The following is a 27,436-nucleotide window of genomic DNA, read 5'->3' on the forward strand; positions in this document are numbered from 1 at the left end:
GAAGAAGAGAGGAATAGGGAAGAGGAAAGGGAAGAAGGAAGGGAAAGGAGAGAGGAAGGAAGAAAGTAGGGAAGGAAGGGAGGGAGGGAAGGGAAAAAGAAAGGGAAAAGAAAGTGGTGTCAAAACAGGTGAGGAATGATAAACAAAGCAACCCAAATGGTATATTATAACTCTGTAAATGGAATGACAAATGTACAAGAACGACAAATGTAAAAAAGGAATAATAAGTATGTGTATGTATACCTATAATTGTATATAGAGAACAAAAAACAAAAAACTTTTCAAAAATAAAATGAATTTGCTAGTTGGGGGAATTTGGGGAGTTGAAGTCCACACATCTGAAAGTTTCCAGGGTTGAGGAACCCCTACCGTAAGCGCTTCATTTCTAACTGAGTTGTCCTGTTTCATCTGGATGAAAAGAAACCTTCAGTCCATATCTAGTCTCTTCTGCCGTGAAACCTATGACACGGCTCTTCGCAAGGCTGCTGCTGATTGATTTGTGGGCCAGAAGGGAGAGCTTTTGTGAAAATACAGATCAATAACCTTTCTCTAGTTTGTCTGTTGGCCTATTGATCCAATTCCAAACACAGAGCACTGAGCCAAATTTACGAGGCACGACTGCCCATTTGCAAGCCCATGTTGGTCATCTATTTCAAAACAAAGCTTTTCCAGGGGGGGGGAGAGGGAGAGGCAATTTCCTTTGCTTTTCCTACAGCCTTGCAGCAAAAACAGAGAGGCAGTCTGGCGTGAGAAATGCTGCCCTGTTGGTATGTAAGCAGGGCTGCCCGTCCACAATGGGTTTAAACAGTGGTGGGATCCTGCCAGTTTAACAACCATTTTGGTGATCACGTGCTTTGCGCGCATGCACAGTTTTAAGAATGCTTACTTTCTGTGTTACTTCTGGGGAGTAACACAGCTGAGGCGCAGCAATCTGCTCTGCTGCGCAAGTCAGCTGAGAAGATATAGGTCAGTATAGCGCAGGGGTAGGCGAGAGGGCCCAGCTGATCGTCGGAGCTAGCGGTTCACCTGAACCGGTCCGAACCGGTAGAATCCCACCCCTGGTTTTAAACTCAGAGACCTGGAGGACCTCAGTTTCTGCAGCAACACAAAACTCAAATAATAGAGGGACTGTCGAGAGGCTAAACAAAGTGATGGAGCAAACAGGATAAACTACAGCAGGGATGTCAAGCTCGATTTCATTGGGGGTTGTGTTTCACCTCGGAGGGAGGCTGAGCTGGGCATGGCTATGGTGGGCCTGGCCAGCTCAACGTCACTTGTGTCGAGGGCACCTGTGGTGGCCTGAGCACTCTGCCAGCGAAAACAGAGCTTGGGAGAGCCATATGCGACCGTTCCGAGCTCAGTTTTTCACTGGCAGATGCACTGTGGGCTGGTCCTTCTCTGTTCCTAGGGTGGTCCTGTGGGCCAGATCTAAGCACCCTATGGGCCGGATTCAGCCCGCGGGCTTTGAGTTTGACATCCCTGAACTAGCGCATGGGATGGGATTCAGAGAACCAAGTATTTATGTAATGGCTCCTCTCCTAACTTAAGAAAGTAAAGACTCTTGAAATGGATTATTTCAAAAGGAACCTTTAATCAAGCAGGATGGAGACCATTAGAGGCAAAGCAGCATCTGAAACCCTTTAGGCAATACAAGTGGGATTAAACTGATAATGACCCCTCCCCTTTGCCCAAATGCAGATTCCGACCAATACACAAGTGTGAAGATGTTTCCTTAACTCTTCTGCCCTGAGAGTCGAATAAAACACAAGTTCCCATGGCTATTTCTAGTTAGACATTAAAGTAAGAAATCCCACATGGCCATCATAAACATCCCTTCAGAGGCGCTGGGACCTTCAGTTTTCCTGTGACAGGAAACCAGTTGTAATGTTATAAAACTCAGCTTTTACAGGTACAGCTAGTGATTTAACTCCGAGGCCCCCCTCCTCCCAATTGAATGGCAGCATCACTTTTAGGGATCTGACAATTTATGGGCTATTTCGAGCATTATAAAAACCGTGGGAGAACCAACCTGGAAACAAACAAATTCATGGAGAACAAAACAATAAACACAATGCAAGTCAGTCTGGGCTAGTAGCTAAGGCACCAGGCTAGAAATCAAGAGACCGCGAGTTCAACTCCCACCTTAGCCATGAAAGCCAGATGGGTGACCTTGGGCTAGTCACTCCCTCTCAGCCCAACCCACCTCACAGGGTTGTTGGTATGGGGAAAATAGGAAGAGGAAGGTGTGCTGGATATGTTCAATGCCTTAAGTTATTTGTAAAAATAATAAGGGAAGAATATAAATAAACAAATAAAAAAACACAGTCCCTTCAAGTACAGAGACAAGTTCCTAAACTCTAATGGGATAGTAATACAACTTGTGTCTAGTTGAATCCCATTTGTGGAACTTCTAAACATCTTTAAAAATTCTACTCTGCTTCAAACTGCATTTCTTCTAGATGTTTGTAAGTATAATTCTCACCAACTTTCATTGCTAACCATGCAGCTATAGTTGTTGGTGTAATGCCCCCCCCCAATTAAAAAATAGGATGTTTACCTAGAGCAGGGGGTCACCAACTTTTCAGACCTCAGTGACCACTAAATTCATAATATAAATCCCACGGACCACTAATATGATCTGACTAATGGCTGGCTGGCTGGGTGTGGCTATTTGGTCATGTGACTACTTGCCCCTCCCCTGCCAGGCACTCCTCACCTCCCCGCCGGGCTCCTTAGGGCCCCAATAGGAAGCAGTTGTTGGAGCTAAGCAGCCACCATGAGAAAGAGTTGGCAAAACAGCTCAGTTCAAGTTGGATCTGACCGAGAAGGAGGCTCAGCAGAAGCACCTCACGGAGGATTATGAGCAGAGGCTTTCCAAGCAGAGGGAAGACCTGTGGGAGTGCAAGGCCAGGTACTGGCGCCTGGAGGCTCAGTGGGCTGAGATGGTCAGCCAGTTCCAGGCCATGATGCAGTCCCACTGGAACAAGGTCTTCAGTCTCTTCGCCAACAGTGGTGCTTCCCTCTAGCCTTCACACAAAGCCCCACACCAGGAGGTCGAAGCAGAGCCCAAGTCAGAATATTTGCCCCCCTCCGACCTGCACAAAAAGACCCCGAAGGGGGAGACTCTTCGCAGCAACATAAACATTCATTGCACGTATCCATCTCAGGGGCCGTAGTTTGAGGACCCCTGATTTAGTGCGATATAAAAAATGCAGATAATTTTCTCATGGGCCACCAGCGGTCCACAGACCACCGGTGGGTGACTGCTGACCTGGAAAGTCATCTATAAGGACTTCATCAGTTCTCCTTTGCACCAAAAAGCAGTCAAAGGCACAGCATAGACATTTTGGCCACAAGGAGACCGAGCAAGGGAAGCCTCACCCAAGGAAGCTTGCTAAGTGACTTTGGGCCTACTAGACTCTCTCAGCTCAAGAGCCAAGATGGTGGAGTGATGAAGATGCTGCACCTCTACAAAACATTGGTTGGCAGTTGGAAGGCCTGTACTCCAAATACCCGTAGCTGCTTAGTTCTCAAATGATCCATCTTTTTGATCGGAGGTATTCCCGACAGGGAAGATGGAAAGAGGAAGGAGGCGATCTACAAAGATATAGACCAGAGTTTTTCAACGTTGGCAGCTTTAAGATGGGTGGACTTCAATTCCCAGAATTCCTCAGCCAGGCTGGCTGGGGAATTCTGGGATTCGAAATCCACCCATCTTAAAGCTGCCAATGTTGAAAAATATTGATACAGGCCAGAGGCGGTATTCAGCAGGTTCTGACCAGTTCTGGAGAACCAATAACAGAAATTTTGAGTAGTTCAGAGAACCAGTAAATACCACCTCTGGCTGGCCCCGCCCCCATCTATTCTCTGCCTCCCGAGTCCCAGCTGATTGGAAGGAAATGGGGATTTTGCAGTATCCTTCCCCTGGAGTGGAGAGGGAATGAAAATTTTGTAGTATCTTTCCCCTGCCATGTCCACCAAGCCACACCCACCAAGCCACACCCACAGAACCGGTAGTAATAATTTTTGAATTCCACCACTGATAGAGGCGCTGATTGGATTATTAGCTGATCTGGTGATCAAGGCCTTTCTCCTTTAATCCTTTCACCTTATTACCTCCCAGCTCAACTGTACGCTGTCCTATTCTCGGCTTGTTTTTACAGTGTGCCAGTTTGGGGTGTGGGGTGCAGGGCGGAGGACCAGTCAAAACACCAGTGTTCAAAATACACCAGGAGGTTTTCTGCCAGAGAATAGAGAAACCTATTCAAAGGCTGACTCACCACATTCAAGTCAAAGCTCTTCTCCACCCAATCTTTGGCTTCCTGGAATTCTTCCTGCAGCTCCATGACGTACAGGGTATCCAAAGCATCCACCACGGTGGCTCCCCGGAGGCCTCCTGCAGGGACAGAAACCCACACAGTTAGAATGGAACTTCAGTTGACTTTCCACTGAGGGATGCAGAGGTTAAGAGCGGCTGTAAAAATTGCTGCTGGGATGTAATCCTGAGACTGCTTTCTTAATGCATAGAGAGCAGTGATAGCAATAGCACTTATATACCACTTCACAGTGCTTTTATAGACCTCTCTAAGCGGTTTACAGAGTCAGCCTCTTGCCCCTAAAAATCTGGGTCCTCATTTTACCCACCTTGGAAGGACGGAAGGCTGAATCAACCTTGAGCCTGGTGAGATTTGATCTGGCAAACTGCTGGCAGCCAGTGATCAGCAGAAGGTGCCTGCAGTACTACACTCTAACCACTGGGCCACCATGGCTCTTAGTGCCGAAAAGGTTGAGTGGAAATGTCGCATGAGCACAGTTGTTGGGGCTGCGCTCTGGAAAAGCCGACTTCCAGATTCTAGCGCACATGTGCACCTGACAATCAGCTGGACGGCGTGCATGTGCAGACTGGTTTTCGGTCTTTTCTCGCATGTGAAGGGATGGGTTCTAGCCCATGTGCACACCCTACAATCAGCTGGCCAGGGCGCATGCACGGATCGGTTTTCGGCACTGATGCGCGCATGAAGGACAGCTGATCATCACGTGTGCATGTGCACTAGAAACCCGGAAGACAAACAAGCAAAGCCATGCGTAACATGGTTTTGGGTGCCATTTTGGGCACGCATGCCATAGTTTCGCCATTATGTATATAGAGCATATATATGGCTGTCTGGGGAATTCTGGGAGTTGACGTCCACCCATCTTAGAGATGCCAAGGTTGGAACCCCAGGTCTATATGAAACTTACCCAACATCATACCCAGTTGTAAAGGATTGCAATGCCTATCATCCTGAGCCACATGATCTAAGATCCCTTCTCTATATGCAAAGCAGGGAGGAAAGAGACTCTGCCTCGCAGGTTGTTTATGCACTAGAACCTTTGCGTAGTATATTAAGGTCTATAATATTGAATTTTTACATCTCCAAATGATTCAGGGGAAGTGACACTGTCAGGAGACTAGAAATGTAAAACCTCTTAATTGCTTCAAAACCCTCCAGATAACTTGCAGCACTCCTCGGCAGAAAAATGGGAAGCCAATGTGTGAACACCTGATAAAAGCCAGCCATGGGCTTCTGAGCAATCTCAACAGCAAAGACTGGTGGGTAAGAAAAAAAAAGTGAATCAGGCAGTTTTCTCTGATTCAGATCAGAGAAATGAAGACATCCTGAAATGAAAAGCTGGTTATTAGAAGCACAAGACTTCAAGGGACTCCTGTTTAGGAGATATACCCCCTATTCAAATAGGAACTGGATGAGGGAGTATGGGAGAGGGAAATGGGGGAGGGAGGAGAGGGAGGGACACAGAGAGAGGGAGTGAGAGACAGAGAGAGGGAAAGAGAGAGAGGGAGTGAGAGACAGAGAGGGAAAGAGAGAGGGAGAGGATGGGAGAGACAGAGAGAGGGAAAGAGAGAGAGGGAGTGAGAGACAGAGAGGGAAAGAGAGAGAGGGAGAGGACGGGAGAGACAGAGAGAGGGGGAGACAGAGAGAGGGAAGGAGACAGGGAGAGAGAGAGAGAGGGAGAGGAAGGGAGGGATACAGAAAGAGAGAGAGGGAGGGAAAGACAGAGAGAGGGAGGGAGAGAGAGGAAGAGAGGAAGGGAGGTAGACAGAAAGAGGGAGCAGGAGGGAGACAGAAAGAGGGTAGGAGACAGGGAGGGAGGGAGACAGGGAGAGAGAGAGGGAGAGGAAGGGAGAGACAGAGAGAAGGAGAGGGGGAGGGATAAAGGGAGGGAGATGGGGAGAGAGGGAGGGAGACAGGGAGAGAGAGGGAGGGAGGGAGAAAGATAGAGAGGGAGAGGAAGGAACAGAGAGGAGAGGGAGAGAGATGGGGAGAGACAGAGTGAGAGTGGGAGAGACAGAGAGAGGGAGAGGAAGGGAAAGACAGAGAAGGAGAGGGGGAGGGAGAGAGGGAGGGAGATGGGGGAGGGGGACAGGGAGAGAGAGAGAGGAAGGGAGGGAGGGAGAAACAGAGAGGAGAGGGGGGAGATGGGGAGAGGGAGAGACAGAGAGTGAGAGAGTGGGAGAGACAGAGAGGGAGAGGGAGAGAAAGGGAGAGAGAGAGAAGGAAAGTGGGAGGACGATGAGGAGAGAGAGGAAAGGAGGGAGACAGAAAGAGGGAGAGACAAAGAACAGAGAGAGAGAAGAAGGGAGGATAAAGTAGGGTAGAGGAGAGGAGAGTAAGAGAGAGAGATGGTTTCCAGGGATTTTAAAATGTCATTTAAATTATTGCAAAGCCCACTTGGGGCAATGGTTTACAGGCCTTGCAAAACTGAAGAAAGGATTCCCATCATCCCATATCATTGGGACCGAAGAGCAAAACACCACAAATGAAGATGCAGGTTATAAGAAATACTGAGGGCAAAGTTGAGAAAGGAGAAGGTGACACAGAAAGAAGCAAACACTTTCCCTACTTAAATAATGTGGGGCGCTAACTTGGCAGGAATTTCATTGGGATTAACATGAGCTGAGTTAACAGATTTGTACTGGTGTGATGCTTAAGAGGTTGCGCCTTACAGACCAGGCCCTGCCAAACTGTTGCCTTGTCTAAAATCTGCTCGTTCGGCAATGAGAACCCCTTGAAAGAGGGTATCAGGCTTCCCTTCCTCTAGGGCAGTGTATTTCGACCTTAGCCACTTCTACGATGTGTGGACTTCAATTCCCAGAATTCCACAGCCAGCATGGATGGCTGGGGAATTCTGGGAGTTGACATCCACACAACTTAAAATTGCCGAAGTTGTGCACGAGTGATATGAGGAAGGAAACCAAGCATATTAATCATACACTATTCATGCATTTACAAGCACTTTTCATTTCAGAGGCATTAGGCGACATTATCATCTGGACTAAAAAGTCTGAAAGCAGCGAAGATGCATGTAAAATTTGTAGAAAACAGGGAGAAATTGCATGCCGTTCCCGGAATGCATTAAATTGCAATTGCAAATTATACATCCTACCCTCAAAACAACTTCGCGGGGAAGGAATTTTTTGAACCGGAGGAGCTAAAAATGTTCCAATTTATTACCCTTCATCTTTCATATAATCTGTAGCCTGCACTGTAGTCAATGAATTAGAAAAAGACCGGGTGACAGAAAACACAGCTATAGTTATTTGATTTACATCCCATCTTTCTGGTCTGGTGAGCGCTCAAGGCAACTAAAAAAAAAACAATGTTTTTTTTAAAGGTGAAAAATAATAGTAAAATAAATATAAAGACTAAAATCTTTCTCTGTGGAGGCCTCCAACGATCAGGGGACCATTCTCTCTGCAACAAATGTGATATTTAAGATAAAGTGGCTGTCCTAACAGCTTCCCGGTTCCCAGTAATTCAGCTTTTTTCTCTCCTATGAAGAGTGATTCACGGTTTTCCAGCAATGCTAGAAGCACATCAGCATTCAGGAACATGTTAGGTGTCCAAAACAGCTGGTGTCAATAAGCAGTATGGCTGGCTTGGGTAAAATCCTCTCTCAGATCTGGCGGTGATAACTGTCTTTCTTAGCAGGGGGAAACCATGTTTATGAAGGCTAAGCATGAGTCATGGCGCCTCTGGTGAACTGCCCCAGCTGTGAGATATATAGCCCACTAAAGAGTGCGCTATCCATCAACCTTGTTCTCATGCTTTAATGGAATGTCAGACCAAAGAGGTGTTTCCGGAACACCTTGGAGAGTGGATTACGTGTTAAGAGAATCAGATTTGGCTTGATGGGTCGAGACCTGCATGGGGCATCAGGTCCACGACACCTTGAAGGCTTTGTATTATGAAGACCTGTTATTGTACCCAGCGCTCGAACCAGGGGTGGGATTCAAAATTTTTAGCAACCCTAGTTCTTGGTGGAGAGGGGGGGGGAATAACATTCTCAGTCTTGCAGGGTTCTATCACTGTCGCTTTACCATGGAGTAGAATAAGCTCAACTGGTTTTGATTCCTATCTAGTTAATTTCATGAGGCTGACATTAGTCTTCCAAGTCTGAAAGGATAATTCTCCCGCATCTCTTGTACAAACCAAGAAACTATGGGGTATGTGTATGTGTCCTTTCTAAGCCTCTTATCCAAGGGTAGTATTCACTTATCTTCCCTACTGGTTTGCAAATGTGAGCGCGTCCTCCGTCCACGCATGCACTCAGCCTTCCACCCATGCGATTTGGCCAAAAAATGTGCCTAAATAGGATGGCATAGAGCTCGGGTGGGTGGGTGGGGCCACCCGCGATTTCCACTACCGGTTCGGATGAACTGGTCCAAAATGGCAGAATACCACCTCTGTTTCTTATCCCATCCGCTATCTCTAGACCTATGATGGAGAACCTATGGCATGTATGCCCAAAGTGGCACACGGAGCCATGTCACCTGGCATGCGTGGCATTGCCTGTTCCTCTTCTGGTCAACTGATTGGCCCGTGTGCAAGCATGGCAGTAACCAGAAGACTTGCTGGCCAGTGTCCATGTGCACGCCGGAAACTAGAAGTTCATTTTCCGGTGCACGAATGCCCCCGAGGCAGCGTCTCTTCCTTGTTGTGGCTCAGACGAGTGCATGTGAAGTGCTTCCTTTTTGCCACTCGGTGCTGCGCGTTTCTGAGCCAACATTTTGGTTGCTAAGCAAGGGTGTTATTAAGTGAGTTTCACCACATTTTACAAGTTGGCCACGCCCACCCAGTCACATGGTTGGCACCACTCCCACAAAGCAGGCCACACCTACAGAAGAGGTTCTAAAAAAAATTGAAATCCACCACTGTGCTGCACCCACCCAGTGTTGTGAGAAATCTGTTCATTTAAAATTAGAAAGCAAAGTGGTTGGTTTCCTTTGCTGACAGCACATTGGGCTATTCCTGGCAGGGAAATATTAGACTTTAAATGATCACTTTTTATGATCTCCTGAGCAATCTGGCACCTCTCTTTAAGTCAACAAGATATCTACAAGGAGTGCCCAAATATAAGACAGCACTTAAATCTTAGCACATTTTAATGTACTCTCTATGGAGGTCCTTGTGGACCTACACAATGTCAGTAGCATTGGATTAAGAATATGGATGTTTTTAAGCCAAATTTTGCTTTTTTGTCTTCATACATTCAAAGAAAACCATTTTTTTCTCAAAGTGTTGTGTCTTTTAAGAAACATAGACTTCAGCTGCCCGAACTCTCTAGCCAGCATGCTGTGTAGAGAATTCTGGAAGTTGGAGTAAACATATTTTAACATTGATTTAAAGGCATAAGACATTATTTTCATCCATACCTGAAAAGCATTATCAATACCAAGAAGGCAGGGAGCAGCCATCTTAGATTTTTCTTTCCATACAATAGGAGGGCACCTCTGTTCAAAAATAAAAAGGCCCAACCCCGAGAGTGCCCAATGTTGTAAACAGTAGTAAAACGAAGGATGATTGGCACATTTGCAGAGTGTTCCTGATGGGTGGTATTGGCCCTGAGCTTTTTAAACAAAAAGTAGGCAAAGTGTCCCATACAAATTAAAGTCATTGGGGACAACTGCTTTCCTGTAAAACATTCCCATTTCCCTCGAGCTTTCTAATTAGTCCCCTTTCTTTTTTAATGACTTCCTGATGGTTTCTTTTATTATAAGATTAAGAAATCTGACAGTTGGAACTGTATGGGCAAATTGCTAATTGTATACAAGACCGCAAACTTATTTTTACTGCACAGCATCAAACATCTGTTTTGATAACTAGATAACTAGATATCATCTAGATAGATAGATAGATAGATAGATAGATAGATAGATAGATAGATAGATGATAAATAGAAGATATAGTTAGGTGATAGATGGATGATATAGATAGACAGACAGATGATATAGATAGATGATAGATGATATAAATAGACAGGTAGATGATATAGATAGATAGGTGATAGGTGATAGATGATATATAGATGATAGACAGATGATATAGACAGACAGACAAATGATTAGACAGATAGATAGATAGATAGATAGATAGATAGATAGATAGATAGGTAGATAGATGATAGATAGATTATATATATATGTGTGTGTGTGTGTGTGTGTGTGTGTGTGTGTGTGTGTGTGTGTAACAAAGGCAACAGTAAAAATATTGGGTTTCTGTCATGATGGACTCTTGTGACGAGCCGAATGACAGATGATGGAAGCAGTTAGCTTCCTCCCATAATTGGGGCTTACCAGGGGTTGTAAAAATCTAATAAATAAATAAATAAATAAATAAATAAATAAATAAATATATATATATATATATATATATATATATATATATATATATATATATATATATATATATATATATATATATACATTGTTATATTTATGCTGATAAATAAATAAAGGGAGACTAGTATAGATCTATTTCAAGCTATTTAGCTCTCATCAGCTAGCCACACCCTTGTTGGGAATTCCCTTGTTGGGAATATTTGGGCATACCAGGGGTTGTGACTTTTATATATATATATATATGATAGATAGATAGATAGATAGATAGATAGATAGATAGATAGATAGATAGATAGATAGATAGATAGATAGATATAGATGATGGATGGATAGATGGATGGATGGATGACAGACAGACAAAAAAAATAAGAATCCCTAATTCAAATGTATTTCTTTTCTACTCTTCTTCCATAAACCTCTGCATAGGACATACATTTATGCCTCCAAACCAGCTTCTGACAATAAAAGCCCACTCCCAAGAGCTGAATGTGTAACAGCCATTCTGAGTCTGGCTGTGCCCACTGCAGAAAGCTCTCCTTCAAATTCAGGAGGTGCCAATTGGCACATCGGTTATTCACTCATTCATAGAGTTTAAATGGCCTCCCAGTGCCCACGGCTGCAATTATTTGAGCTGGGTGGGTGACCATATAGATTCCATGAATGAATGAAAGAATGGCTGGTTGGATGCCAGAAAACAATGCAGTTCAAAAGGACAACGGACAATAAATTCCTCTCCCAGAGCCTATTTCAATCAAGTTGGTCCCAGTGGAAAGAAACAGGACTTTACTTCTCTGTTTTGGTGTCCTTTCATGTCCACTTCATGAGATTGTATATAGGCAGTCCTTGGTTAACAACCACTCATTCAGTGAACATTTGATGCCATGATAGCACTGGAAGAATGGTGCTGTCTACTGGTCCTCGAATTTGCGGCTGTCACAGCATCACTGTGGTCATGTGATTGTGGTCCAGGTGCTTGGAAACTGGCTCATAGTTACAGCATCCTCACAGTCATGTGATTGCCGTTTGTAACCTTATCTGCCAGCTCCCCACAAGCAAAGTCAATGTGGAAGCTAGCAGGAAAAGTCACAAGTGGCTCCTGTAAGTTGTCCCCATCCCCCCCCTTTTGCTCCTGAAATAACTGGCTACAGCAGACCTGGGCATTCTACAGTCCATGGGCCACATCCAGCCCTTTGGCTGTCCCTCTCCGACCCACAATCCTATATGTTTAGCTCTCTTCAACAGCCTCAGTTTTGCATGTGATCCCTTGGGAAAATTAACTGCTGACCTTGGGCTACGGAGGATGAGATCGTGAGTATCTTGCACATCTGTCTGCAGCGGGGTTTAGGACTGTTCTCCAACCCTTCACCGCCCCTTGTTCACCCCCAGGGTTTCTCCCCCAGTCATTCACCTCTAGCATTTCGCCTCTGCTGTTAGGACCCTAGCTGTTCGTCCTGGGCAATGGAACCCAGCCTCTTTTGTTCCTTTGTCATGGGCCTTTGGGATAAATACTGCTCACCCCAGGCTTTTGGGCTCCGGAGACAGTTAGCCGCCAGCCAATCAGAGGAAGGGAAGGGAGAAAGAGAGAGGGAAGGAGGGAGGAAGTGTTCTGTGTCTAGTTTCCAGTTGCCTCGGGTCCGAGCTAAAAAAATCCTTTGCATTCTCCCCCTCCACGAAATGTTGGGGAAGAGCTAGAAAATTCTTTGTATTCCCCTCACCCCAAAGCGAAATGGTAGAGGTGAATGACTGAAGGAGAAGCCCAGGGGTCAAACAAGGGGCGGCAAAGTGTACGAGGAGTACAGTCTCATTCCGGTTCACAGCACAGCCTGCCTTTGGCAGCTGTCTGCACACCCTCCCTGACAGCAGCCATCCCCTGCCCTACTGCAGTGGTCCCCAACCTTTTTATTGCCGCGGACCAGTCAGCCTTTGATAATTTTACCGTGGCCCGCTGAGCGCGCGCAGGGGGGGGGCGTTGTTCGCGACGACACATTGATTGTTTATATATCACGTGCGTACCAGCGCGGGGCTCTCTTCCCTGGAGCCTTTGCGCACGGCCCAGGAGCTTTTGCGCACGGCCCAGGAGCCTTTGCGCTGCAGCGATCATGTCCCCCGGCTGCTGCAGCGATCATGTCCCCCGGCCGCTGCAGCGATCATGGCCCCCGGCTGCTGCGCGGCCCGGTGCCAGGTACTCCACGGCCCGGCACCGGTCTGCGGACCGGGGGTTGGGGACCACTGCCCTACTGCATTTGCGCCATGCCATAGCAACCACTTGCCTGCCCACTGCCCTGCTTGCAAGCCGCCTGGGAATTGCGACTTCCCGCTGGCTTCCCCATTGATTTGCTTGTTGGAAGCTGGCAGGAAGTTGTGAGGAGGTCCTTGCTTAACGACCTGCAAGCCTCACTTAAAGACAATGGGACTGTCGGAACTGCCACTGTTAAGTGATGTGTCATGCAACATCACACTTTGCAAACACATCGCTTTAGCAACAGAAATTCCGGTCCCAGCTGCCATTGTTCAGTGAGGACTACCTGTATTTTCTAATGGAAGCAATATAAAATAGATTAAACAATGAATCTTAAAAGCTGGAGGCAAAGGCCAGCAAGAATATTGCAGGAAAACACACGATTTTCTAACTTTCGCTGCTCTTCTGCCACTGCAATTATTCTGGAACCGCTGACCTTTTTGCCAGCCTTGCAACTTAAAGACGGGTCCTTATTCACCGAGGGCAATTTAAAAAAAAAGAAAAAAGAAAAGATAAAAAAAAGAATTCTGCTGGATCTGCTTGAGTGTCTAGGAGACGGCAAAGCAAGAGCCCTGAAGAGCGATGGCTGGCGTGATTTGAGATAAAACTCAGCGTCGCTGGATGAAACCTCTCCCCCTGCTTCCTAATCTGCAAGCTTCGGTCCCTTAAGTAAGTTCCTTCGATAGCACGTTTACAACGGGGCCGGGTGATAAAAAAAAACCCCACATCCTTTCAGACAATGCTTGTCTTCCCTTTTATCAGCGCTAAGGATTCTGCAATATTAATGGCTGGGGTTCTGGTGCCCCTGCCTATTAGGAGAAATAATGCATCAGCCTCCAAGCAACATGGGTTCCTGGCAAACACGCTGATAAATACTGACAAAGCACCCACCCGGGCACACACATGGGAGCAAGAGCTCGGGGCACAAGCAATTATCCTGATATTGCAAAAGTAAAACACTAATGGAGTTGTTTTCCTGTGATAAGTCACCCACCCCTTCATCAAGGACAGAGAGATAAGAATGACAGCTTCCTGGCTTCCCTTCCCACCAGCAAAGGATAATAATAAATGATTTGTTCCCCCCAGTTTGTTTAATTGAAATGGGGAGAGAGAAAGAGGTTTACTTATACACCAAAGCCTTTGACAGATCCTGTGTCTTTAAATATATGAAATGCACTAGGTAAAGGTAAAGGTTCCCCTCGCACATATGTGCTAGTCATTCCTGACTCTAGGGGGTGGTGCTCATCTCCATTTCAAAGCCAAAGAGCCGCTGTCCAAAGACGTCTCCGTGGTCATGTTTAGCATGACTCAATGCTGAAGGCACATGGAATGCTGCTATCTTCCCACCAAAGGTGGTCCCTATATTTTTACTTGCAATTTTTAAATGCTTTCAAACCGCTAGGTTGGCAGAAGCTGAGACAAGTAACGGGAGCTCACTCTGTTACACGGTGCTAGGGATTCGAACTGCCGACCTTTCTGATCGACAAGCTCTGTGTCTTAGTCACTGAGCCCCCGCAACCCTATGAAATGCACTAAAGGATTGTTAACAAGTGATATTGTTTTTGCCCCACATCACAAAGGTTTCCCCTTCTTGTGACAATTCTTCTTTCAAGTTCACTAAATTCACTTCCTTTTCTAGGTACCTGCAGTCTAGATTGAAGCAACAAATAAATGAACAGCATAATGTGTGTTTTTATCTCCTGAAGGTAGCTTATGATGTGGAGTTCAGGTATGAACATTACAATACATATTGTCCCAAAGGTGCTTTCCCAAAATGCAGCTGGACTTTCCTGGGAAAATTAGTGACTTTCTAGAGTACTAACTACCAAATGACTGCTAAGACTATAAATCCTTCCATTTTCCACCATTTAGACCTGAAGAAGCTTCTTGGTTGAGAAGTGAAACATTTTCAAGGAAAAGACTCTAGAAAGAGTGCAGAAACAACATCGAAGATGATTAGGGGACTGGAGGCTAAAACATATAAAGAACGGGTTATGTCTAGTCTTATGAAAAGAAGGACTGGGGCAGAAGTGGTATTCAGCAGTTTCTGACCAGTTCTGGAGATTCCCACAAGTAAACTTCTATTTTGATTAAAGTTGGCCAATTAAAAGTTACACTATGTAATTTGTAATAATAAAACATTACTAGGGTTATAGAGGAGAAATCACATAAAACCATCATTAAATATAATTAACAGAGTAATCTGATCATATTACTTATACTCTTACGGCATAATTTGATATAGTACAGTATAACATCTATCCATTTTAGGATTATAGGTAGTTCTTGACTCACGACCATAAATTGAATTCAGTATTTCTGTCACAAATCATGACAGTTGTAAGTCAAGCTCCCCATCTGACTATATCTAATTTTATGATTTTTTTGTGGAGGTTCATATTAGGTGTCCTACATATTACAAATAGAATAGAATAGAATAGAATAACAGAGTTGGAAAGAACCTTGGAGGTCTTCTAGTCAACCCCCCTGCTTAGGCAGGAAACCCTACACCACTTCAGACAAATGATAAGCCAACAGGTTGTTAAGAAAAAAAACTATGGTTGTTGAAGTATTCCTATAGGTATTTTTTGCTGGAAACTGGCAAAAAAGTGTCATAAAAAGGGCGTTGGTACTTACCTGATACGCCTCTTCTCATAGTGGGGGGAGGAGTATCCAGAATGGGTTGACCTTATCCTCTCGTGATTGGTTTGAGTCAGATAAGCTCTTTGGGCTCCGCCCCCTGGAAGTGAGCCTGCCCAGTTTTATGACGAAGAGCTCTCTCCGACTCGTTGCATCATTCGCTCCAGATTCTTGATTCAGTTTTTTTGCTTTTATTGTCTTCAACATCAATAATTAAATAACAATATAAACAATGAACATAACACTTAGTTGTACAAACATAGTCAGGGAGGGACTGGATACTCCTCCCCCCACTATGAGAAGAGGCGTATCAGGTAAGTACCAACGCCCTTTCTCCATAGTGAGGGGGGAGGAGTATCCAGAATGGGACGTACCAAAGCCTGCACGTCCCTAGGGAGGGAGATCCCTGAGGCCATATGTCCCCCACTCAGGCCTGTTGAGGCACGGGTCCTGCCCTGTGAACCGCCTGCAACACCCTGCAGCCGAACGAGGCCTCTGCCGAGGTAAAGGAGTCCAACTTATAGTTCCTAACAAAGGGAGAGGGGGAAGCCCACGTGGCTGCCCTGCAGATTTCGGCCAGGGATGCTTGTGTGGCCCAGGCCGTGGATGTGGCTGCACTCCGTGTGGAGTGGGCTGTGATATGATTTGGTGCCTGTAACCCCTGCGATTGGTAAGCAGTGGCAATGCAGGTTCGCAGCCACCTGCCGATAGTGGTGGAAGTTACCTTATTACCCAGGGATCCTGGTTGGAAGGAGACAAACAGGGCTTCGGATTTCCTGTTTGGCCTGGTTCTCCTGAGGTAAATCCTCAGAGCCCTCCTAACGTCCAGAGTGTGCCCCTTCCTCTCCAATGGGTGAGAAGGGTCTGGACAGAAGTTGGGCAAAATCAGTTCCTGGGCTCGATGGAAGCAGGAGCACACCTTGGGAATGAAGGATGGATCCAGCCGTAACACCACCCTATCTTGGTGGAAGACACAGAGATCCTCCCTGGTGGACAGCGCCTGCAGTTCGGATATCCGCCTGGCGGAAGTGATGGCCCCCAGGAAAGCCACCTTCAGGGTCAGGAACTTAAGGGAAACTGTTTGTAATGGCTCAAATGGGGCACCCGTTAGAGCGTCCAATACCCTGTGTAAATCCCAGGAAGGGTACCTGTGTACCGTAGGTGGTCTGAGGTTGGAGGCCCCCTTAAGGAATTGCCTGACCATGGGGTGGTGTGTCAGGCTCTGATTTCTGCCACACAGGAGAACTGATGAGATGGCTGAGACCTGTCTCCTAATTGTGTTAGGAGCTAACCCTCTATCCAGGCCCGCCTGGAGGAAGTCCAGAACCTGAGGCACCGTAGCCTGGATGGGGTTGAACCCCCGGGAGTTGCACCAAGAGTCAAAGGCCCGCCACGTGGAGCCATAGATGCGCTCTGTGGAGGGCCTGCGGGCGGCCTGGATAGTCCTTATCACCCTGGGGGAGAAGAGGTCTTTCCTCAGGATGCTCCGCTCCACCGCCAAGCGGTCAACTGGCTGCAGCTTCCGCTCCAAGTTGTCCCCTTGGTCCGGTTGAGCCAGCCGGCTCTGATGAGCCCACCCCTGCTCTATGTTCTGCCCTCAGCGAATGTTGTCTAAATTCATAGGCTATCTGAGGTGCTTCTGCGATCTCTCATAGTCGGGCATCCCATTCTGAGTTTGTGGTGGGTTCTGGCATGGGGACCAGCCTGTCTGACCCCCTTTCCCCCCCCCCCCCCGGCCATAAGGGTGCTATGATTCTATGGCTAGGATTAGCGCAGAGATATTCAGAATGTAAACACAGACGGAGTTTAATGGGCGGCCACTAGAGTGTGTGTAAAGATGGAGTGAGGGGAGCTAAGGCTCACAATAAAGGCCTGCCACAAAGGTAAATTAATAATAATAACAACAAGAACCACAACCACAATAATAATAATGAAATAGAATAACATACAAAAGGGGGCATCTTCCCGCCTGATAAAACCAAGAAAGATTAAGGAAACGATTCTTGCTGGGAGAAGAGGCCCGAAGGTGACAAGCAGCAGGGGTAAGCCGAACTATTTAACTCGTGCTTGGCATCTGTCTTTACCCGAAGGGATAAACAATCCAACCTATCAAGAACCGCATCCCAAATTCAGATTAGGAACCCAAGATGAGATAGGGAAGAAATGGTAGCCTGTCTATCTTAGGCAAGGTCCAATTCCCAGGACCGGGTGGGTTACACCCAGGGGTCTGAAGGAGCTGGTGGACAAAATCTCCAAACAACTGAAACTATATCTATCAGAGATCCTGGAGTACTGGAGAACCACTATAGAATTGCTGATGTGATTCCCCCCCTTCAGAAAGGAAGAAAAACCGTCTCGAGAGCCCAAGGCCAACATGGGTTTGTCAAAAACAGATCATACCAGACTGGCCATATTAGATTACGGTGACAACCCTAGTGGACCATAGGAATGCCATTGATATAGTTAACTTGGACTTCAGCAAGTCCTGATAAGGTAGACCATAACCTACTATTAGATAAAGTAGAAGAATGTGGGTTAGACCTAGTCACCCCAGGTGCCTTGGTAACTGGTGCACCCACCTGTACTCCTCAATGGAACTGCCTCTTCATGGAGGGAAGAGTGCAGGGAGTCTCCCAAGGTTCAGTGTTGAGCCCAGTACTCTTCAACATCTTCATCAGTGATTTGAATGAGGGTGTTAGGTGTGTAAGCTAACATTTGGGATAGCAAAATATATGCCATGATAGTAGTACTGTTTCTTTAAGAACTGCTGTTATCTCAAGCGGTCATAAGAAGGAGCCGGAATGACTGTTAGCTCTCTGTTTGTTAACGGCTGATTGGGGGAGGGGGGGGTCATCAGGTTAGCAGATGACCCCCGGCTGGCCGGAATAGCCAACACTTCAGAGTACAGGCTAAAGCTACAGAAGGATCTTGATACCCTTGAACATTGGGCACTACCTAGGAAAATGGGGTTCAAGGAAGTAAGGTTCTACCTTTAGGCAATGAAGGTGAAGTGCACAGGTACAGGATACCTTGCTCCACAGTAGTAACTGTGAAGGGGATCTTGGGAGTCCTAGTGGACAACCCCTTTAATGTGAGTCAGCAGTGTGCAACAGCTGCCAGAAGAGCAACCCAGTTTTTGGCATCATAAACAGAGGAATAGAATCAAGCTCCCATGAAGTGTTAATCCCACTTTTTAAGGTCTTGGGAGGCCACACTTGGAATTCTGCACTCAGTTTGGTCCCCATGATGTAGAAGAGATGTGGAGACTCTTAAGGAGAGTGCAGAGAAGGCAACAGGGGATCAGGGTACTGGAGACTAAAGCCTATGAAGAACGGTTGCAGGAACTGGGTAGGTCTAGTCTACTGGAAGGAAGGACTAGGGGAGACGTGATAGCAGTGTTCCAATATCTCTGGGGTTGCCACAGAGAAGAGGCTGCCTGACTATCCTCTAAGGCACTTGAGTGCAGAACAAGAAGCAATGGGTGGAAACTAAACAAGGAGAGAAGCAACTTAGAGCTGAGGAGAAATTTCATGACAGTTAGAACAATTAATCAGTGGAACAGCCTGCCTCCAGACATTGTGAGAGCCCCAACAGTTTTTAAGAAGCTGTTGGGTGGCAATGACAATAGCAATAGCAGTTAGATTTATATACCGCTTCATAGGGCTTTCAGCCCTCTCTAGGTGGTTTACAGAGTCAGCCTAATCAACCATAGGAAGCCATTTGTCTGAGATGGTATAGGATATCCTGCCTGGGCAGGGGATTGAGCTAGAAAGCCTGCAGGTTCCTTCCCATTCTGCTATTGTATTGCATAGTATTGTATTGTATTGCATTAGCCGTTTGCCTAGTCACCCCCACCCTTGGAAGGTCTTCAGTAACCTGATTGGGGACTCCATTGGGAGCTGCACTTTAGCAGCTGGGCTGAATATTCTCCCCCCCCCCTGCGTTTTTCCAGGCTGCAGGGGGCTGCCGGTTTGGGATTAACAAAACAAAACACAGTTTTTGCTACTGGGGCCAGTAAGCCTCTCACCTCTCCCGTTCTGTCTCCTAATTAAAGGCGAGTTTTCTTAAGGGGGAATCAAGAATTAACCACGACAACGCAGCTTGCTACTGATGCCCATCAGTGTCTTGCCCCTCCCGCTCTGTCTCCTAATTAAAGGAGAGCTTTCTTAAGGGGGAATCAAGAATTAGCCATGGCAAACACAACTTGCTACTGATGCCCATCAGTCTCTTGCCCCTCCCGCTCTGTCTCCTAATTAAAGGAGAGTTTTCTTAAGGGGGAATCAAGAATTAGCCATGACAAACACAGCTTGCTACGGATGCCGGTCAGCCTCTCGCCCCTCCCGCTCTGTCTCCTAATTAAAGGAGAATGTTCTTATGGAGGAAGCCTTCTCCTGTTACTTGGCAGCCAGAAAGGTAGGGGGGGTGGTTCTTCCTGCAAGCCTTGTGGCAGCTGCCTTTGTGATTCAACAAGGAAGTAGGCTTGGGGGGGGTTGATCCACCACCTGCCTCTTTAACTCCTTGATAGGCCTCCTTTTGGCCCTTTGCTGCCTCCCTTGCTCTTGGCTAATGCCTCTGCGATCGTCTCTCACCTTTGTAGGTCTCCTCAAGTGGTGGTTGTTGTCCTGCCGGCCTCCTGAGCTGCTGGGGGCCGCCATCTTGGACCACGTGGCTTCAAGATGGCCCCCGGCTCCAAATTCAAAAGGCTCCTCTTTGCTGGAGCACATGGAAATGGCTTTTGCCTTTGCAGGCTTGCCATGCGGCTGCCGCTCATCTCCCGCAGCTGTTTTAGAGCCTTTCCGGCTCTCACCTTGTCCACTGGTGATAGCTGCCAGCACAGGTTTTCCTTTTTAAAAACCCTCGTGGCTGAGGGGAGCGGAGGAGCGCTTCTGCTCCTGAGAAGCCTCTCATCAAGGGCTGCCTCTAGGAGGCATGTGTGCCCGGTTCTCCTGCTTGCCCGGCAACGGTCCTCACAGAGTGACTCCATCTCACTCAATGGCCAGGGCAGCTTGCCGCCCCAGGGGGCTTGTGGCAATCCAGTCGTTGCAGGAGGAGGCTGTGTGCGATGAAGGGAGGCAGGGTTCGCCGGGTCCAAGTTTATTTTCTTTAATCCTTTGTAAATTACTGGAGGTCTGGAGAGGTGCAACCTTTCCCTTGGTTGGGGTGAGTCAAATCTCCAGCTCTTACAGCTCTGGCGGCTGCCTGCTAGAGGCTTTTGCCCGTCCTCCTGGTTAGGGCTGCCTGCTAGAGGCTTTTGCCCTTTCTCCTGCTGCCCGGCCAAGCTCCTCACTGAGAGTCTTCGGATGTCCTCAGTGTCCAGGGCAGCCTGCCGCCCCAGGGGGGCTAGTGGCAGTCCCAATCCTGCGGGAGGAGGCTGTGTGTGAAGCAGGGAGGCAAAACTCGACGGGTCCAAATGAATTTTCCTTTAGATCCTAGTAAATTCCTGGAGCTCTCGAATGAGCAACTTCTCACGATCGTTTTGAGTCAGAAAACTGGGCAGGCTCACTTCCAGGGGGCGGAGCCCAAAGAGCTTATCTGACTCAAACCAATCACGAGAGGATAAGGTCAACCCATTCTGGATACTCCTCCCCCCTCACTATGGAGAATGCAGTGATGTGACCACAATTCCCTGCAACCAGCCCTAATGGTGAGCTGGATGTCAAGTGGTAGAAATGAAGTCATATGATTTGGGGGGGGGGGGAATGATAACTCTGAAACCATGTTTTAAATAGCCTTTTGGGTGGGAGTCCATCATAGCAACCTCTAAACGATTGTAAATTGAGAACAACCCATAATTAATCTATCCCATGGCAGTGCTCTTACAATGGTGTACCCTACCTGGACGAAAAACGTTACACCTACCTAAGTGACTCTAGAATTACAATAAGTAAAATAGAAACACATGAAAATGATCAAGGTATGTTTTCTTTTCTCGAGAAAAGAAGTGGTCTCAGTCTCAAATCGGAATAAAATTTATCATATCAAAAAAAAAACAACCCACTCTATACATTCAGTTTTACCTATCATACTTGGGAGTAGTCCCTCTGCTACTGGAATGATATTACATTTGCCCTCTAAGATTGCTGAAGATACTTAAAGGTGGAATCAATTCTAGAGGAGGCTGATCTGTAACTTAGGGGACCAAAAGGAGAAAAATTGCTTTTTCAGAGCATGGCCTGGCTGCCCCCATTGAATGGATGAGATAATCTTATAGTTTGACTTAGCTTGTTCTAACATTGGATTTCTTCAATCATTGTCTAAAGGAATTCTCAGCCTGTCTAACCCTAAGAGCACCAAAATTCAGATGACAGACCCCCGTGATTTGGCTTCTACCATCTGGCTAGTATGTTAATCTCCTGAAATTAAGAAAAACAGTCACAAAGGAGCTGAATTATACAATACAATACAATAGCAGAGTTGGAAGGGACCTTGGAGGTCTTCTAGTCCAACCCCCTGCCTAGGCAGGAAACACTATACCGTTTCAGACAAATGGCTATCCAACATTTTCTTAAAGACTTCCAGTGTTGGGGCATTCACAACTTCTAGAGGCTGAGTAATTGTTCTAACTCTCAGGAAATTTCTCCTCAGTTGCTTCTCTCCTTGATTAGTTTCCACCCATTCCTTCTTGTTCTAACCTCAGGTACCTTGGAAAATAGTTTGACTCCATCTTCTTTGTGGCAACCCCTGAGATATTGGAACACTGCTATCATGTCTCCCCTAGTCCTTCTTTCTATTAAACTAGACATACCCAGTTCTTCATGTTTTAGTCTCCAGTCCCCTAATCATCTTTGTTGCTCTTCTCTGCACTCTTTCTATGCTTTAAAAGCCATTGTTTCTCACACTTGGTAGCTTGAAGATGTGTGGACTTCAACTCCCAGAATTCCCCAGCCAGCACATTTTGAATCTAGGGAAACCCCATCCCCCCCATTTAAGCTAATGGCTTCAGATAAGCACCACCTGGAATTCCTTGTGCAATTTTGATAGCAATATTGTGCATTTAAAAAAAATCCCCAAGTTAAATGTTCTTTCTGCACCAACTCAGGAAGCTCAAACTGCCCAAGGAGCTGCTGATTCAGTTTTACAGAGGAATTATTGAGATTGTCATCTGCTTCTCCATAACTGTCTGGTTTGGCTCTGCAACCCAACAAGACAGACACAGACTTCAGAGGATAATTAGAACTGCAGAAAAAACAATGGCTACCAATCTGCCTTCCATCGAGGACCTGTACACTGCACGGGTCAAAAAGGGGGCTGTGAAAATATCTACAGACCCCTCACATCCTGGACATAAATTGTTTCAACTCCTACCCTCAAAACAACGCTATAGGGCACTACACACCAGAACAACTAGACACGAGGATAGCTTTTTCCTGAATGGCATCACTCTGCTTAACAACTAATTCCCTCACCACTGTCAAACTATTCACTAAGGCTGCATTACTATTATTATTAATCTTCTCATTGTTCCTATCACCCATCTCCTTTCACTTATGACTGCAGGACTGTAACTTTGTTGCTTGTATCCTTACAATTTATATTGATATTGATTGTTTCCTGATTGCTTATTTGTACCCTATGACTATCTTTTAGTGTTGTACCTTATGATTCTTGAATATATCTTGCCTTTTTATGTACACTGAGAGCCTTTGCACTAAAGAAAAATTCCTTGTGTGTCCAATCACACTTGGCCATTATTCTATTCTATTCTATTCTATTCTATTCTATTCTATTCCATTCTATTCTATTCCATTTTATTCTCCATTCCATATTTTATTCTATTCTATTCCATTTTATTCTTCATTCCATATTCTATTCTATTCTATTCTTCATTCCATATTCTATTCTATTCTATTCTATTCTATTCTTCATTCCATATTCTATTCTATTCTATTCCATTCTAAACATTTTTTAATTTCCTAAATCACTGTTTCTCAAGGTTGGCAGCTTGAAGATCTGGGGACTTCAATGCCCAGAATTCTGGGCATTAAAGACCACAGACCTTCAAGCTGCCATCCTTGAGAACCATGGTCTTAGGCAGAAAGACTGCACTGTCAAGTTCTAGCCTCAACTATGTACAGTAGAGTAGCCTGGCCTTTAACCTCAGGGTACATTGGGTGGATAAAAGACCTCTTTAAAAAAACCTATATGCAGCCTATTTTATAAAGGGACACGGTGGCTCAGTGGCTAAAACACGGAGCTTGTTGATCAGAAGGTCAGCAGATTCGAATCCCTAGCGCCGCGTAACAGAGTGAGCTCCTGTTATTTGTCCCAGCTTCTGCCAACCTAGCAGTTTGAAAGCATGTGAGAATGCAAGTAGAAAAATAGGGACCACCTTTAGTGGGAAGGGAACAGCATTCCATGCGCCTTTGGTGTTTAGTCATGCCGGCCACATGACCGCGGAGACATCTTTGGATAGCGCTGACTCTTCGGCTTTGAAACAGAGATGAGCACCTCCCCCTAGAGTCAGGTAGGACTAGCACATATTTGCAAGGTCAACATTTACCTTTAGCCTATTTTAAAAGCAACTCAGCAAGAGAACCACACACAATTGCAAGGCCAGACCAGTTGTCGCAAGAGGTCTGCCTGCTTTGAAGCAAATAGCCCCGAAGACTTCGAATTTTTTTCCTCACTTGGCTAAGTTGAAAGAGGTTGAATTATGCAAGATATTGGGCCATTTCACCTAGGTGCAAGCCACGAGAGCCATAACAATGCTTTCCTTTGGACGGCCTGCTGCTAGAGCAAGATCCCTAATGAAACAGGACTGATTTTGGAAAAAAGATCAAATGCATAAATCCAGTCAGGTAGAAGCAATGAGGCAGCTCAGAAGAGAATCTTTAAAAGCTTTGGTCAAAAGCATAGTGCTGAAAACACCAGGGAGCCGTACAGGATGGAAAGTGATTTTGAGATGGCTGGATGGATGGCCAAGTCAGAATGGCACCTTGGAGTTACTTTATTCTCATTTAATTAACTCAGGAGGTGTCTCATGAATGCTTTTAAGGATTAGAATTGCCCCTCCAAATTCTAACAGGTTTGAAGGGAGAGAGAGGATTGACCAGGTCCTTTAGATAGCATCATCAGTTCTACTGGTTGTGTTCTGACCGAGGCTTCCCAAGAACATGAAGCAAACTCCTTGTCCCGACAAAAACCCCTTTTATTAATTTACTGTGAAATCTGCTCGCTCACATCCAGCGAAGTCTTTCAAGGGAGGATTTACACTCACAGACCTTATCTGGCTTGGAGAGCTGCCAGACCGATATCTGCAAAACTTGGCAAGGAATCTCGGAGAGTCACGAATCAATTAAGCGAACTAATTGTCTCCTGCAAACTCCACTCCCCTTTCACTCCTCTTTTATTTCCTCTGGGAGGGACCATTCATTGTCCACCTGTGGCCTTACTTCAAGTTGACCCCTGTTCTTTAGCTGTTCCGTTCATCTGGCAACTCTGCACATGCGCACACTGGGAACAGGCTCCAGCTGTTCTTCTGCCTCACTGATGTCTGACTCTGAAGGCAGCTGATAACTGTCAGATGGCTCTGTCCCCCTCTCTGCCTCTGATACAGAGCCCTCGTCCGAGCCTTCCCCAGACTCCAGGACTGGTCCATGTCCCGTTTCCCCCGCAACTTCCTCATTGTCCGAATATGCTGCCAACTCCAATAGCCACTGGCAGACCACAACAGGTTGAAAAGAAAAGGCCAATTGTCTATCAGTTATCAAAGCCCCCAAAACTTCAAGAGGGCCAGGAGAAATGCATCTTCCTTCAAAAAAGACTGGCATGTTTTCTTCTCTACCTTGTATCTTTTGATCTGTTTTCACAAACACCAGGACCTCTGTCTTTATGCCATCATAACTCCCTTTCTACAAGGCATTTTGGAGCTCATGCTCAGTCCCAGCATCTCCATGGCACTTGTAGGCACCAATGGGTGAGCAGACATCCCCTCCTCTTTCTCCCTGCTGTTCTGACCCAGGCTTCCTTAGAAAGCAGAAGCAAAGTCTTAGTCCCAACAAAACTCCTTTTATTTACATGACTGTGAACTCCTTTCATTCACAGTCAGCAAGGCTTATCAAACAATATTTCAAATTTACATGCACCTTATCTCATATGGAGTGCTGCCAGATAACTAGTGTCAAAACACAGAGTAAAGCAAAACTTGGCACAGAGTTTCTCACAAACAGAACTTTCCAGACCAAATGAATGAATGTTTCCTGCAAAAGTCCACTCCCCGTTGGTTCTTCTTTTGTTTCCTATGGGAGAGGCCAATTACATCCCAGGTGTGGTTTTACTCTTGAGTCGACCCTGCTTTCTTAGTTGTTCTTGTCTTCGGGCAGCTCTGTACATGTGCATACTGGGAACAGGCTCCAGCTGTTCTTCTGCCTCACTGCTGTCTAGCTCCCGCTTTCCTCAGCCCCCAGGACTGGCCCATGTTCCTCCCCAACCTCCTCACTGTCCAACTCTGCTGCCAGCGGACCACAACACCTACCAAACCCTTTGCCTTCCCTGTCTTGAAATTAAAAAAAAAAATTAAGTGGGAGGCTGCCATGCTTAAAAATAAAACAATGGCTTCTAAACATTGTCTTGGTCTCTACCTCAAGATACCATCATCAACCTCGTTAGGGGAAGGCAGAAAGCATGCTAGGAAGTTAAATGGGGAAAGAAGGCGCATTTTCACCAATTCGACTTCTGGGAAATGGGTGCAACTCATTACGGCAGCATTCTCTGAGCAGGAAAACTCTCTTTAATAACCTAAGAGAATCATTTCCCACAAAGGAAATCTGTTGCTTGAAACATCCAAGATGTTATTTCCTAGCCTCTTTTTTTAATAATGTTGATTCTATTATCATGGATTTTTTAAAAAAATGCTTCCTTTTTATTTTTGGGCTCTACGACAAGCTTCCCAGAGACACGTTTGTGAGATGGCAACTACCTTGTTTTCCTGAAAATAAGACTGGGTCTTAGATTAATTTTTAGTCCAAGAAGATGCATTATGGCTTATTTTCCAGTTAGGACTTATTTTTGGGCACAGTAAAAAATGCGTCCATCTGGCGGCCGATCTTAACTGGGGCTTATTTTTGGGAGAGGGCTTATATTGAGAACATCTAGAAAAATCATGTTAGGGCTTATTGTTTGGTTAGGTCCTATTTTTGGGAAAACATGGTATATAAATGTGAGGAATAAATAAAACAAATAAATAAACAAATACAGTTATCCACAGCATGTACTCAAAGCCAAATGTGCAAACCTGCTCAGAAAGGGCTGACTCCATTTTAGACTAAGCACATCGAAATAGGGTAGTTGCTGAGATGGGTGACTATAAAAATCAAATCAAATCAAATCAATCACATACCACATCATAACAAATCAAATCAATAAATAAGACACACAATGCTCCTATGTTCAATTGACCTTAACAGTGTTATAAATATTATCTTTACTCTCATTTCCAGACAATCACTCTGTGACTTGATTATAGAAACAGATTTTTTTTTAAAAAAAGTTAGATGGCTGTTTTGAAGAACCCAGGAGAAGCCAACACAGTTCTAGGCTGCATAAACAAAGGGATAGAATCAAGATCACGTGAAGCGTTAATACTACTTTATAATGCCTTGGTAAGGCCACACCTGGAATACTGCATTCAGTTTTGGTTGCCACGATGTAGAAAAGATGTGGTGACTCTAGAAAGAGTGCAGAGAAGAGCAACAAAGATGATTAGGGGACTGGAGACTAAAACATATGAAGAACGGTTGCAGGAACTGGGTATGTCTAGTTTAATAGAAAGAAGGACTAGGGGAGACATGATAGCAGTGTTCCAATATCTCAGGGGTTGCCACAAAGAAGAGGGAGTCAAACTATTTCCCAAGACACCTGAGTGTAGAACAAGAAGC

General features: G+C 45.7%; 1 protein-coding gene across 2 annotated transcripts in view; it reads right to left on the reverse strand.

Moving 5' to 3' along the window:
* Positions 1–27,436, reverse strand: part of LOC116515333 (mannosyl-oligosaccharide 1,2-alpha-mannosidase IA-like) — a 205,582-nt gene that overhangs the window by 43,835 nt on the left and 134,311 nt on the right. For both annotated transcript variants that reach the window (XM_032227308.1, XM_032227307.1), the window contains exon 3: positions 4,281–4,396. In XM_032227308.1, the coding sequence (XP_032083199.1) occupies positions 4,281–4,396 (116 nt within the window). The remainder of the gene's footprint in view (positions 1–4,280; positions 4,397–27,436) is intronic.

Source organism: Thamnophis elegans, chromosome 12, assembly GCF_009769535.1.
Source record: "Thamnophis elegans isolate rThaEle1 chromosome 12, rThaEle1.pri, whole genome shotgun sequence".
NCBI classification, from domain to species: Eukaryota; Metazoa; Chordata; class Lepidosauria; order Squamata; family Colubridae; genus Thamnophis; species Thamnophis elegans.